This window comes from Microcaecilia unicolor, chromosome 1 (genome assembly GCF_901765095.1).
Source record: "Microcaecilia unicolor chromosome 1, aMicUni1.1, whole genome shotgun sequence".
Taxonomy (NCBI): Eukaryota; Metazoa; Chordata; class Amphibia; order Gymnophiona; family Siphonopidae; genus Microcaecilia; species Microcaecilia unicolor.
The window spans coordinates 665,177,035-665,192,793 of NC_044031.1; the positions used below are offsets into that span (position 1 = coordinate 665,177,035).

Here is a 15,759-nt window from a genome sequence, read left to right on the forward strand (position 1 = left end):
CAATATTGTGTATCTGGATTTTCAAAAGGCATTTGACAAACTACCTCATGAATGACTCCAGAGGAAATTGGAGAGTCATGAGAAAGGAGGTAGTGTTCTACTGTGGATTAAAAACTGGTTAAAAGAAAACAGAGAGTAGGGATAAATAATCAGTATTCTCAATGGAGAAGGGTAATTCCCCAGGGTTCTGTGCTGGGACCGCTGCTTTTTAATATATTTATAAATGATCTAGAGATGGGAGTAACTAGTGAGGTAATTAAATTTGCTGATAACACAAAGTTATTCAAAGTTGTTAAATCGCAAGAGGATAGTGAAACATTACAATAAGACCTTACGAGACTGGGAGACGGAGAGACTGTGCATCCAAAAGGCAGATGACATTTAATGTGCGCAAGTGCAAAGTGATGCATTTGGGAAAGAGGAACCCAAACTATAGCTATGTAATGCAAGGTTCCACATTTGGAGTCACCAACCAGGAAAGGGATCTGGGTGTCGTCGTTGATGATACGTTTAAACCTTCTGCTCAATGTGCGGCGGCGGCTAAGAAAACAAATAGAATGTTAGGTATTATTAGGAATGGAATGGAAAGCAAAAATGAGGACGTTATGCCTTTGTATCACTCCGTGGTGCAACCGCACCTTGAATATTGTGTGCAACTCTGGTCACCACATCTCAAAAAAGATATAGTGGAATTAGAAAAAGTACAGAGAAAGGCAACAAAAATGATAAAAGGGATGGGACGACTTTCCTATGAGGAAAGGCTAAAGTGGCTAGGGCTCTTCAGCTTGGAGAAAAGTCGGCCGAGGGGAGATATGATAGAGATCTATAAATTAATGAGTGGAACGGTTAGACGTGAATCACTTGTTTACTCTTTCCAAAAATACTATGACTAGGGGGCATGCACTGAAGCTATAAAGTAGTTAATTTAAAACAAATCAGAAAAAATATTTCTTCACTCAGGGTGTAATTAAACTCTGGAATTTGTTGCCAGAGAATGTGATAAAAGCCGTTAGCTTAGTGGGGTTTAAAAAAGGTTTGGATAACTTCCTAAAAGAAAAGTCCATAAGTCATTATTAAAATGGACTTGGGGAAAATCCACTTCTTATTTCTAGGATAAGCAGCATAAAATGTATTGTACAGTTTTGGGATCTTGCAAGGTACGTGTAACCTGGATTGGCCTGGATTGGAAACAGGATGATGGGCTTGATGTACCTTCGGTCTGTCCCAGTATGGCAATATATATGTTCTTATGCTCTTATGGTGGAGAAAGAGGTGAAGTTCTCAAACAAAAAATAATAATATTTGGCCCTATGGGTATTTTGCTAGAACAGATGTCTTCCACAGGAATTAGGGGGCACTGCTTTGGTGGTGGGGAAAAATGTATTTTACGTTATTGGATACAGAAAAAATCACCTTCACACTGGAACAATAAGTTGCATGAGTTCCTGCTCCTGGAACTCCAGGATGCGATATTTTTCTTTAAACAGCACATGCATTTCCTATCGATTTGGGATTCTTATATACCATCATTAAATCCAAACGTGCGCAGCTCAATTTTTGAATTGTCTGGGCAAGATACCTCCACAAACACATATAAAGTCTATATACATCATTCCATGTTTTCATATACTTTCCATATATCTTTTTAGAAGCTGTGTGTTTGTGGGGGGGGGGGAGCAATTACCTACACAGCTGGAGGGGGTTAGGATATGGGAAGTTTAGTGTTTTTGTTCCAATCTTGAAAGGATACATATACACATACACACACACACACACACATATATATATATATATATATATATATATATATATATATATATATATATATATAAACACACTCAATTTTGAGGGGGTACAGAGAACATTTATTTTGCTGGGTATTCAATGAGGGTGAGGGAAAGGGCAACTAAGCGGGAGCTTTGGAGGGGTTAGGAAGGGAAGCAAAGAGTAATGTTACTTTGCTGAAAAAGGGAAAACAATTGAACTGTTCATGTTTTTTATTATTCTGCTGCACTGTATTCATTGTTCAATAAAAGCTGTCATCTGCACTTGTCCAATAAAGCTAAGTATTTTTTTCTTTTTACCTCATGCTTCACTGTGCATGTGTAAGTTATTTGTTTCGCTCTGGGGTGGCAGACTGAAAGGCTGGTTACCTGCTGAGTTTTATTTGTATCTTTCACTTGCTTACAAATGTGTGTTCAGATGTTTGTGTAAATGTCACGTTTAAAATGAGTTTATCTTGTTGGGCAGACTGGATGGACCGTTCAGGTCTTTATCAGACCTGTAAATCCAGTATCCACCCATGTACACTTTGGGTCTCTCCCCCCCCCCCCCCCCCCCCCCCCCCCGAAAAACAATCAGTTCTAGCTACACCACTGCTGCAAGCCCAAAGAAATACACTGCTTCTCACAGCAAATTCAAAGCAAAATCCACACGGCTACCTAGGGGTCTCTGGATTGTGTAGATTTAGGCATAATCGCTGCAGCCATCCTGGAAGGATATCAGATGACTTTCATTACTATTTTTTGTTCTCTACTTCCTGTACTGTAACTGAAATAAGACTATTTCTCAACAAGTCCTCTTAAACTCACAGTCACATGAATTTGCAGGATATCCACAATACATATGAATGAGACATTTATAAAACACTAAATAGCCAATATGCACAAAACTTATTTCATGAATATTCATTGTGGATATTCAACTAGCTGTGAGTCAACAGTACTGGTTTGTGAATCACTACTTTAGGAATACAAGAATGATATCAGAATTTTTGAGATTCAAGGTCCTGGATTTCAAAAGAACTAACTTTGCTGAGATGGGGGGAATTTCTCAGGGAAGAGTTAATTAGATGGGAACAACTGAAGGAAGCAAAACATCAGTGTGCGAAACTGAAAGGAGCTATTCTAAAGGCAACAAACTTTTATGTTAGAAAATTACATAAAAGTAAGAGGAAAAGAAGGCTATTCTAGTTCTCAAACCTAGTAGCTGAAAAGGTTAAGGGGAAAGGGGATGGGACTTGATATACTGCCTTTCTGTGGTTTTCTTTGAAACTACATTCAAAGCGGTTTACATAGTATATACAGGCACATATATGTACCCGGGGCAATGGAGGGTTAAGTGACTTGCCCAGAGTCACAAGAAGCTACAGTAAGAATCAAACCCAGTTCCCCAGGATCAAAGTCCATTGCACTAACCACTAGGCTACTTCTCCATTACAAGATGACTCAGAAAGATGAAGAGAGGTAAAAATACCTGAAAAAGCTAAAAGAAGCTGGAACAGGTGTCAGGAAAGCAAAGAGGCAAACGGAGGAAATGACAGCTGATACAGTAAAACAAATATTTTTATTCAGGGTTCACAGATGAAAGGCTGGAGCGGGGCCGCAGAAGACTAATGAGGATGGATGTATGGTAGACCAGGACTGATTCTCAGAGGACCGTGTTCATGAGGAGCTAACTAAAATAAAAGTAGACAAAACGATGGGGCCTGATTGGATACATCCAAGAATGCTCATGGAACTCAGAGAAGTTCTGTCGGCTCCCTAGAATCTGAAATGGTCTCGGAGGACTGGAGAAGGGCGGATGTGGTTCTTCTGCACAAGAATGGAATCAAGGAGGAGGTTGCGAATTACAGACTGGTCAGTCTGACTTCGATGGTGAGCAAACTAATTGAAATGCTTCTCGAGCGGAGGATTATGAGGTTTCTCAAATTGAATGGACTGCAGGACCCGAGGCAGCATGATTTCACTAGAGGAGACCTTGTCAGACAAATCTGATTGACTTCTTTGACTGGGTAACCAAACAGTTGGAAATGGGAGGGGCTCTAGATGTGGTGTACTTAGATTTTAGCAAAGCCTTTGACACAGTTCCTCACAAGCGACTGATAAGTAAACTGAATGCCCTCGGTATGGGACCTAAAGTGACTGACTGGGTTAAAAACTGGTTAAACGGAAGGAGACAGAGGGTAATGGTAAATGGAGTTTGCTCTGAGGAAAAGGATGTTACAAGTGGTGTACTGCACGAGTTGGTCCTTGGGTTGGCTCTTTTTAACATCTTTGTGAGTGGTGTTATGGAAGGGCTATCTGGTAAGGTTTGTCTCTTTGCAGATGATACCAAACTCTGTAATATGGTGGACACCCCAGAAGGTGTGGATAGCATGAAGGAGGATCTGTCGAAGCAGTCCAAAAATTTGCAACTAAACTTTAATGCTAAGAAATGCAGGGTTATGCACATGGATCGCAAAAACCTGAGGGAACGGTACAGTATAGGGGGTGAAGAGCTTCTATGTTCGAAAGAAGAGCAGGACTTGGGGGCGATTGTGTTTGATGGCCTTAAGATGGCGAAACAAGTAGAAAAGGTGACACTCGAAGCCAGAAGGATGCTTGGGTGCATGACCAGCAGGAAAAAAAGAGGCGATAGTGACCTAGTACAAGTCTCTTGTGAGGCCCCATTTACGATATGGTGTGCAATCCTGGAGACCACACCTACGAAAAGATATACACAGAATTGAGTCATTCCAGAGAGTGGCTACAAAACTGGTCTGCAGTCTCGGTCGTAAAACATATAGGGATAGGCTCATGAACCTCAACATGTATACGCTGGAAGAGAGGCGGGAGAGAGGGGATATGATAGAGACATTTAAATACCTCAGTGGCGTTAATGTACAGGAGGTGAGCCTTTTTCAAATGAAGGAATCCTCTGGAATGAAAAGGCATAAGATGAAATTAATAGGCTTAGGATGAATCTGAGGAAATACTTTTTCATGGAAAGGGTGGTGGATGTGTGGAATGGCCTCCCGGTGGAGGTTGTAGAGAAGAAGACTGTGTCTGAGTTTAAGAAGGCATTGGGCAGACACATGGGATCTCTTAGGAAAAGGAGGAGTCAGTGGTTACTGAGAATGGGCAGACTGGATGGGCCATATGGCCCTTATCTGCCATCATGTTTCTGTTTCTAGAATAGTGACATAAAGTAACACAGTAACAGTGAAAGGCCTAATACATACCTCAGGTAAAAGAGAATGGGCATCTCGTGTTACCCTTAGGGTGAAACCTGGATGAAGTATTTCCTCTGGCTGTGTATATATATGAACCCTTGGAGTATGAGTCTCATCGTGCTCCTTTTCTCCTGAAATAGTCAGCCGTGGTGAGGGCTTCCCTGAAGGAGAAGGAGTCTCTTTTAGCACTCGTGGCCAGTGCTCATGGAAAGCAACAGTATAGGCCAGTCTGCCACAATGCATTGTCAGTTTGTCATCCTGCACCCGCAGAAGTGTCATGATGTTGTCATAATGGTACAGGTGATCGCCCTTCCCAGCACGCAAATTGATCCGTGGCTGGTTGGTTCGGGGATAAATGGCAAAGAACGCTTCACCCACTTTTTGGCTGTTCACAGAGCTGCCATTGACTCTCAGAGCTTCAATTCGCAATCTAACATCATGGTTTTTATCATTTTTGCAGAAGCCTGAAAAATTAAAGTGCAGATTTAGGAAAGCAAATGTGAAGGTTATTGAAAAGTTACAATGATCTCTGAAGTACCTTGTAATGGTATTACTGAGTATTTCATGAGATTCCGATGATGAGAATAACAAAGAAACTGAACTGAATCTAGAGTGTAAATGAAAAACGTCTATAAATTATAGGGAGTTGAAGGCACCCTGTAAACACAGTGTTCCTCACATGATAAAAGTCACTGTAAACATGAGACCATCAGTTTTCCTGAATGTGGAGAATTCTATGTCCAGCGGACTCCACTTTCCTATTCAAGTCTCTAATTCATGCACTTAGTTACAGGCGCAGTGGTAAGGGAACCTGAGATGCATAAACTGCTCACACCCATATTATTGTAAATCCAGTGGAGAAGAGGAAGCAATCAGGATGGAAGCCGACAGCATCCAAGATCCTAACTGGCTTACCAAACAGATGGTAGAGTTCCATTATTATTTCACAACAGTAAAGATATATAAATATATTCACAATGAAAACACCTTTGTGGAAAAAAATGTGCAAAACATGACTATTTCCACAATTTTTTGTGGCATGCAATTTAATGGAAAAGGTTTCTTAAAAGCTCAGACTTGTCTTTTATACTATTTGCAACCCTCCCCACCTCTTCTCTTCTTTTCTCTAATCTCACCACCGCCCAGGAACTTGTGGATGGGACACTGAGGGGCTCATTTTCGAAAGAGAAAAACGTCTAAAAAGTGGCATACAGCAGCATTTGGACGTTTTTCTCATAAAAACGTCCAAATCAGTATTTTCAAAATCTATTTTTCAGACGTTTTTCTATGCTGTTCTTTTGCAGTGCATCCAAATCTCAAGGGGACGTGCTAGGGAGTGTTAAGGGTGGGATTTGGGATTTCCTAAGACATGGACACTTTTCAGCCATAACTAAACAAAACTGTCCAGGACTAAAACTAAGACATTTTGAGCCAGACCCGTTTTTATAACGAATAAGGCACAAAAAGACCCCCTAAATGACCAGTTGACCACTGGAGGGAATTAGGGGTGACCTCACAATACCCCTCACCAGTGATCACTGACCCCTTCCCACCCCCCAAAAATGTGAATAAAAATATGACTTACCAACCTCTATGACAGCCTCAGATGGTATAGCCAGTTCTATTAGAGCAGAATGCAGGTAGTGGTCGGTGCATTGCACTATGGAGTGGACGACTCAGGTCCCTATCTCCCTCTACCTGTCACACTTGTGGTGGAAACTGTGACCCCTCCCAAAGTCACCAAAACCCTACTGTACCCACATATATGTGCCTCCACCTATAAGGGCTACTGTAGTGGTGTACAGTGGGAGGTACAGTGGTGGAAATAAGTATTTGATCCCTTGCTGATTTTGTAAGTTTGCCCACTGACAAAGACATGAGCAGCCCATAATTGAAGGGTAGGTTATTGGTAACAGTGAGAGATAGCACATCACAAATTAAATCCGGAAAATCACATTGTGGAAAGTATATGAATTTATTTGCATTCTGCAGAGGGAAATAAGTATTTGATCCCCCACCAACCAGTAAGAGATCTGGCCCCTACAGACCAGGTAGATGCTCCAAATCAACTCGTTACCTGCATGACAGACAGCTGTCGGCAATGGTCACCTGTATGAAAGACACCTGTCCACAGACTCAGTGAATCAGTCAGACTCTAACCTCTACAAAATGGCCAAGAGCAAGGAGCTGTCTAAGGATGTCAGGGACAAGATCATACACCTGCACAAGGCTGGAATGGGCTACAAAACCATCAGTAAGACGCTGGGCGAGAAGAAGACAACTGTTGGTGCCATAGTAAGAAAATGGAAGAAGTACAAAATGACTGTCAATCGACAAAGATCTGGGGCTCCACGCAAAATCTCACCTCGTGGGGTATCCTTGATCATGAGGAAGGTTAGAAATCAGCCTACAACTACAAGGGGGGAACTTGTCAATGATCTCAAGGCAGCTGGGACCACTGTCACCACGAAAACCATTGGTAACACATTACGACATAACGGATTGCAATCCTGCAGTGCCCGCAAGGTCCCCCTGCTCCGGAAGGCACATGTGACAGCCCGTCTGAAGTTTGCCAGTGAACACCTGGATGATGCCGAGAGTGATTGGGAGAAGGTGCTGTGGTCAGATGAGACAAAAATTGAGCTCTTTGGCATGAACTCAACTCGCCGTGTTTGGAGGAAGAGAAATGCTGCCTATGACCCAAAGAACACCGTCCCCACTGTCAAGCATGGAGGTGGAAATGTTATGTTTTTGGGGTGTTTCTCTGCTAAGGGCACAGGACTACTTCACCGCATCAATGGGAGAATGGATGGGGCCATGTACCGTACAATTCTGAGTGACAACCTCCTTCCCTCCGCCAGGGCCTTAAAAATGGGTCGTGGCTGGGTCTTCCAGCACGACAATGACCCAAAACATACAGCCAAGGCAACAAAGGAGTGGCTCAGGAAGAAGCACATTAGGGTCATGGAGTGGCCTAGCCAGTCACCAGACCTTAATCCCATTGAAAACTTATGGAGGGAGCTGAAGCTGCGAGTTGCCAAGCGACAGCCCAGAACTCTTAATGATTTAGAGATGATCTGCAAAGAGGAGTGGACCAAAAATCCTCCTGACATGTGTGCAAACCTCATCATCAACTACAGAAGACGTCTGACCGCTGTGCTTGCCAACAAGGGTTTTGCCACCAAGTATTAGGTCTTGTTTGCCAGAGGGATTAAATACTTATTTCCCTCTGCAGAATGCAAATAAATTCATATACTTTCCACAATGTGATTTTCCGGATTTAATTTGTGATGTGCTATCTCTCACTGTTACCAATAACCTACCCTTCAATTATGGGCTGCTCATGTCTTTGTCAGTGGGCAAACTTACAAAATCAGCAAGGGATCAAATACTTATTTCCACCACTGTAGTGGGTTTTATATGGCTTTTGGAGGGCTCAGGGGACAAGATAAAGGAGCAAAGGTGAGATGTGAACCTGGGAACATTTTTATGAAGTGCACGGAAGTGCCCTCTAGGGTGCCCCATTGCCCTTCTGGGATGTCTGAGGGACCAGTCTACTACAAATGCTAGCTCCTCCTACATCCCAATAGCATGAACCTCTATGTTTTCCACTTTTTGTTTTTCAAAAATGGACCAAAAAACAAAACATCCAAAGCACGAAACCTTGTTCAAAACAGTATTTTTGGGAAAAAAAAAAAAAAAAGATAGATGTTTTTCTTTTTTGAAAATGACCTTCTTTCCTATTTGGATTTTGGACGTTTTTTGCAAAATGTCCAAAATCGGACTTAGACGTCATATTGAAAATGCCCCTCTTGAGTCAATTAGCAGAATGGTGTATTTGAAAGTGAAGACTCAAGGCAGTTTACCTTTCATATACAAGGTTCCTTATTAAAGTCTATGACAAATAAGTTTGTGAAAATACAAATTACATGGGATCTGAATAAAACAATAAGGCTATGCAAAAATATAACTTTATCTTGCAATTAATATATTTTTAAAATCCATTTTTCAATAAAACCCCCAAAACACATACACATATATAAAAACATGAGGATCAAAATTCAAAGGGGCCCTTTTACTAAGCCGTGTAAGTGTCTACGCACGCCCAACGCATGCCAAAATGGAGTTACCGCCCCGCTACAGCATGGCTCTTGCAGTAATTCCATTTTTGGCGCATGTCCGATGCGCGTGTCTGAAAAATAATTTTTATTTTCAAACATGCGAAATGGAAATGCGCCAAGTGGAATTTGACACGCGTAGGTCATTACTGCCCGGTTACCGTGTGAGACTTTACCGCTAGGACAATGGCTGGTGGTAAGGTCTCAGACCCAAAATAGACGCGTGGCAATTTTCATTTCGCCGCACATCTATTTTCGGCAAAAATGTTTAAAAAGGCATTTTTTTTACAGGTATGCTGAAAAATGATTCTGCGCACACCCAAAATATGCATCTACACTACCGCAAGCCATTTTTCAACAGACCTTTGTAAAAGGGCCCTAAAGTGATTAAACCTGACAGGAGCGGCTTCTGGCCTGTTAAATCACTTGTGCGGGGCTGCCCACTGATATTCAGCGACACTCAATTTGTGCTGCTGAATATCAGCACTAAAGACTAGGCTCAATTTACATAGAAACAATATTAAACATCACAATGCCAACCAGGAAGCCACCTCTTTATTTATTTGGATTTTGCTCACACCTTTTTCATTAGTAGCTCAAGGTGCATTACATTCAGGTACATTGGATATTTCTCTGTCCCAGAAGGGCTCACAATCCAAGTTTGTACATGAGGTAATGGAGGGTTAAGTGACTTGCCCAAGATCACAAGGAGCAGCAGTGGGATTTGAACCCGCCACCTCTGGATTGCAAGACAGGTGCTCTAACCACTAGGCCACTCCCCCACTCCACACTTTAGGACAGCACTTCACAAAACCAGAACACTGCATCAATGATCCTATGGTAAGAATACTAAGAAAATTTTAAGACAATCCATGAACAGAAGATCTTCAAAGTCAAAATGATTAAATATTTTGACACCCACCAGACAAGACTTTACAAAGATCTGGACTTTCTATCCCACTATAAACCATACAATTCTACTGCTTTGTCACTCTCTTTTCAACCATCCATCTCTCCCTGACTCTCATCCACCCAGCTCTCACTGTTTCTCACCTAACTACCCCTCCCCTCTTCCTGTGAGACTGTCATTGGAATGCTTTTGCGTTTCACTTATTCTGATATTTGTCAACATTTGCTTATTTCTGATCTTTAGAAGGGTTACCTTCGAAAGCTAATCAAAAATGTATTGTTAGTCCAATAAAAAAGATATCCTCTTATTTTATTTTCACTGTTTTGTTTTATTTCTATTTATTATTACCTTTAAAAGTGGATTAACACAGCTACCACACCAGTTTACTCAAGCACTAACCATAAAACTAAAAACCAACTATTTTGTGGGCAGTCGGGCGGCTGAGTTGGCACTTGTGGTTAAATGTGAATTTCAGCACTTAACCTCCTAAATTAATCAGACAAAAAGAACCACATAAAACACAGTCCTATCTTTATCTGGTTTTGCTTAGTCGGTTAAGTGCTGAATATCACTCTTAACCACTTAAGAGATAGCCAGTCACACAACCCCAGATATTTAATGCCAGCACCTGGACATGGCCCTGAACTGATTATCCAGGGATAACACCGCCAGTGGTCAATAAACCACTGGCCATCACCAGCTGAACATTTACCCCATGGTCCTTACAGACAACACACAGCAAATCATGATGTAACTCAGTAGTTCCCAGAATGGTCCTGGAGTATCGATTTCCAGCTCAGTAACAAGTACGTAAGAAATATATTTCTACACAATGAAATGCATGCAAATAAATATCATGCATATTAAAACCAGATCTTTTGGTTATTGATCAAGGACCACACAGAAGTCACAACCATTCTCCTGCCAGCTAAACTAATGAGATATGTCTGGTTGTGACTTTAGCCTTCTGTCAACTACTCCATGAGCGTCACAAATCAACTGGCAGACATCTCTCCTGACTCTTTTCCCTACCACAATTTCTATTCTCTCCAGTTATTCTCAGTATTCTGTTTTTACCTTGGGGGAGGGTAAACACAAACTTCTTCCTGCCAAACGTATGGATATCATTCAGGTTGCTCTGCTCGATGGAGTCAGTGGTTCCGGAACTAGTGTACAGGGTGTCACCATCATTAACCCGCAGCTGCACACCTGCCCCAGACTCCTCCATCAGAGGGTTTTCCACAGTAAGCCTCAGGGAATAGTGGCCCACTTTATTGAACTGCACGTTCAGTATTTCAAACTCAAAATCCAGGATCTTCTCTTCCAGCTTCAGCCAGCTCCGCTGCAGGACTGTGGGGACTGGAACTCTCCTCTGAGTTGCCATTGCACCAGGGTAGCCTCCAAACATGACAAATTCCAGAGCTAATCTTTGCTTTACCTTTCCAAGTGTGGCATTGGGTATAAAATCCGCATACAATAAGAACTGAGTTTAAAAAAAAATTTTAAGTCAATTTCCCTACAGCAAAGGAACTGCAAATACCTGTGGACAGGACTCTGATTCAATTAATAGAATTGTGTATTTGAAACTGAATGCCCAAGGCAGTTTACCTGTTTATAACATTACAAAAATACACTCATCTTTCTACCAATTGCCTTGGAAGCTGCCAGGTAAGAACTTAGTTTCTAGATCCTCAGAGTGATTTTAAAATAAAACAAATCCTGACAATATGTTCTCAGGTAACCTGAGACACTGTTGTTGGTTAAGTTCTGAGGATGAGGAAAGAATTAACAGATACAGCCTCCCACATACACCTGCTCCATGGTGAAGTGAGGGTGGAGCACAGGTGATTTGAATTCACCTGCTTATAGTTTTGTTTGGGCTGAAACCAGGTAACATGTTGCAGTGACCCTCCCACCGCAACAATGACACTGAGCTGCCTTTCTGCCAGTACTGGAACAAAGCCAGATGCATAAGGCAGTGAAGAAACAATTTATATTTGAGGAATAATTATCCAGGAGATAAAGACCCTTAGCCATCCACGTGTGTATGTACATATGTAGTGAGGATGCTGTACATCTGAAGGGGAAGGGGAAAACATCTTAATGTAGAGATTAGCAAATGAAATACTGTTAGCAATACTTTTGGGTTAAAAAGGTTGTCCCAAGACTGTATCAAATTTAACCACCTATATATGGTTGGCAAAATGCCAACCAGTGTTTAAGCATGAATGAGTATAACCTGCACAGAGCGGCGGGTGCTGTTTTGCCTGTGTTACTGTATATGTGTAACTCCTAACTAGTTTCAGTTCACCAGGGACACCTTAGATCAAAGCTGGGTTTTAAACTCTATCCCTTGGCAAAACTCCTGGAGTGACAATAAGAACTGCAGGATAAGAAATCCATAATTCTTGGCATCATGAGTTGAAAACCCAGGACTGGCTCAGAGTGTTCTTGGTGGATAGAACTACTTGAAAGTTCAGAAAGGAAGCTCCAGTATTATAGAACCATAGATAAAATGTAGGCAGATAGAGACCATATGTCATGTCCCCTACCTCAACGCAAGCGGCGTCCTCGGGCTGCGCAGGGTCCCGTCGACACGCACACTTGACTGGCACAGCCCTGAGCCATTTGTGTGTAGTTCTTCTCTGGCTGCAGGCTCCTTGATTGCTTTGTTTCCATGCACCTGGCTCTGCAGATTTATATGTCACTCTCCGACGAAAAGGACCTGCAACTCGAAACATAGATATCATGATGCAAAAGGCATAAAAATACAATAACACATAAAGCAATAAACAGCTCTCCCCTCAAGGACCAACACTGAGCACCCCTGTTCTAGAAACTCAGCAGCAGCTCCTGACTGCCAGCCCCAAGAGCAGGTCATGAGTAGCAAACCCTGATCCTCTTTCCTTTGTAGTGTATGATACCTTTCATGAACATTTATATTCAAATCGTCTCTCATAAGTATTCACAGAGATGCCAAGGGTGGACTGTACAGAGTATACATCTAAAACAGGGATGCTCAACGTTGGTTATCGAGGTCCACAACCCAGTCGTGTTTTCAGATTCCCAAATGAATTTATATGAGATCTGTTTGCATATGCATGATTTATGTGAAACCATTTTTCCTAATGGCAACTTAATGTCATCGTTTTCTTTTAAACTTATATAACTATCCCTGATTTGAATACATTGAATATAGACTGGACACATTTTTGGACTAAAAACAACAGACTACTACAGTATCTTTATTTTCTAATATATACAGGAGGGCTTCTCAACCCAGACCTCAGGACACACCTCACCAGTCAGGCTTTCAGGATACCCATAAAGAATATGCATGATAGAAATTTGGATACAATGAAGGTAGTGCATGCAAATTTATCTCATGCATAGTCATTGTGGATATCCTGAAAATCTGACTGGTGAGGTGTGTCTGAGGACAGGGTTGAGAACCCCTGGCAAAGAACATTATGAACACCCATGAAAAATGGAAAGCTGGGCTATCTTCACTTAATGTGTGCTGGCACTGTGGTACCTCTGAAGGAACATTAGTACATATGATACTCTCTTGCCAAAGATACAAATCTGCTGCTGTTGTTGATTAAACTCAATTTAGTCTTTATCATGATATTTTAATGTAGGTAGGAAAATGAGATGACTTATTTTATTTAATGTTGTACTGTTTAATCATTGTGTATGTTTTTCGTAACCCGCCCAGAACTTTGGATGGAGCAGGATATAAATAAGAAAAATAACTAAAGTCAATAAATCTAGAAATATATTACTGAGGTTCAAGAAAACCAAATCAAATTTTCTATCAGCATAATTATTCTTAGATCAATCCATCCTCAACTTAATTTGATAGAACAGACTTTTTAATATATTGTTCTCGATTGCTCTACAGATGATCTTGGGCAATTGGAAAAACTCAACTATCTTGGTGAAATACAGTATGTATAATTTTAAATATGAAACTAAATCAGCAGAGAAATCCAACAAACCATTCTTCGTATATGGAAACCATTGGAAAATTATCTTAAAAACAATTTGCCTTCGCCTTGACATTCAGGATCCTTTTCTCATTCTATGTGACTTACATTTTATATTTCTTATAATTTACTATTAATTGTCATAACTCAAACTGGACATGTAGCATCTTCCACTCTTTGTTGTTTATAGTTATTTGCATTCTTGATTTATGTATTTTGTTGATTAATGGTTATTTTATTATTGTTTTTGTATCAAAATTAAAAATGTCTAATAAAAATATCTGAACTTGAGATATCATGTATATTCATTGGGGAAATCCTGAAAACCTAACTGGGTTGCAGACCCCAAGGACTGGCATTGAGCACCCCTGATCTAGAAAAACATTTCTCAAGTCAGTCCTGGAGTACCCACTTGCCAGTCAGGTTTTCAGAATATCCACAATAAATATGCACGAGTTTGATTTGCATATACAGTTTCCATTAATTTCATACATATTCATTGTGGATATTTCGAAGATATTCTGAAAACTTGACTGACAGGACTGACTTGGGAAACGCTGGTCTAGAACACTGACAAAGTGATATGACATTTGCACTTTCTAGATCAGGGGTTCTCAACCCATTCCTTGGGACCCACCTAACCAGTCAGGTTTTCAAGATACCCACAATTAATATACATGAGATAAATTGCTTACAATGGATGTAGTACATGCAAATTCTTTGTGGATATCCTGAAAACTGACAGGATAGGTGCATCTGCACCTTCTAGATCAGGGGTTCTCTTTATCCTTTTTATAGGCAAAATAGAGGAAGTACAAGGGAAATTTTCAAAAGGAATTTGCTCAGATAGATAAGCAACTAATCTAGCTAAACTCTCTGAAATGAAAATTTTCCTCCACTCAGCAACTAAAATACAAACACAGAGATGTCAAGTTACCCAATTCCAAGCTGGAGATTTTGATTCAGTCCTGTAGTTCTGACCACCTCATCCTAGTGCATTATAGGATTTTAATGGGCAGAATCAGGCACTACAGATCCCCCACTGCCTTGGGATTACGTTCAAAACCAGGACTGTCCCAAAATCTGCAGCCTGGAACTGGGCAATACAGCATCTTTACATACATGCACGGCCTTCAGGGGGCTGTGCCGGCAGTGCAGTCCTGCAAGGAGATGGGGGCTCAAAAGAACCTCCCTCACCATTATCTCCTCTGCAGTGGCTGCACCACAGTGGGTGGGGCAGGGTGCACTAGGGGTCATGTTGCAAAGGGCAAATTTCCAGCTCTGTATGCTCCTGCCTACGTAGGAACTTTTCTACTTGTAGACTTCAGTGGCCCACATTTTCAAGGGAAACTATTTGACATTTCTAAAGCGCTACTAGGTTTACGCAGCGCTGTACAAACCCACAGAGATGCCAAGTTATCCAGTTCCAGGCTGGAGATATTGGGCCAATCCTGGATTTCTAACCACCCCATCGTTCATTATGGAACTTGCTGCACCAATTTCAAAGGGCAGGATCAGGCACCACAAATCCCACACTGCTCTTGAATGTAAGTTCAAAACCAGAACTGGCCCAAAATCTCCTGCCTGGAACTGGGAACTTGGCATCTTGATGCCAAGTTACCCGGTTCTAGGCTGGAGAATTTTTTGCCAGTCTTGGTTTTGAACTTACATTCCAGAGCAGTGTGGGATTTGCAGAAATACCAAGGAGTGAGATTGAAGGACAAGGAGTGAGGTTTTTCAGACTGTACA

General features: G+C 41.3%; 1 protein-coding gene across 1 annotated transcript in view; it reads right to left on the reverse strand.

Moving 5' to 3' along the window:
* CCDC33 (coiled-coil domain containing 33) overlaps positions 1 to 11,750 on the reverse strand; it is a 642,117-nt gene extending 630,367 nt beyond the window's left edge. Inside the window, exons 1-2 of the mRNA XM_030187021.1 lie at positions 11,099 to 11,750; positions 5,003 to 5,457 (exon numbers count right to left, since the gene is read on the reverse strand). Of these exons, the coding sequence (XP_030042881.1) occupies positions 5,003 to 5,457; positions 11,099 to 11,429 (786 nt within the window). The 5' untranslated portion in view covers positions 11,430 to 11,750. The remainder of the gene's footprint in view (positions 1 to 5,002; positions 5,458 to 11,098) is intronic.
* Positions 11,751 to 15,759: the final 4,009 nt, after the last annotated feature.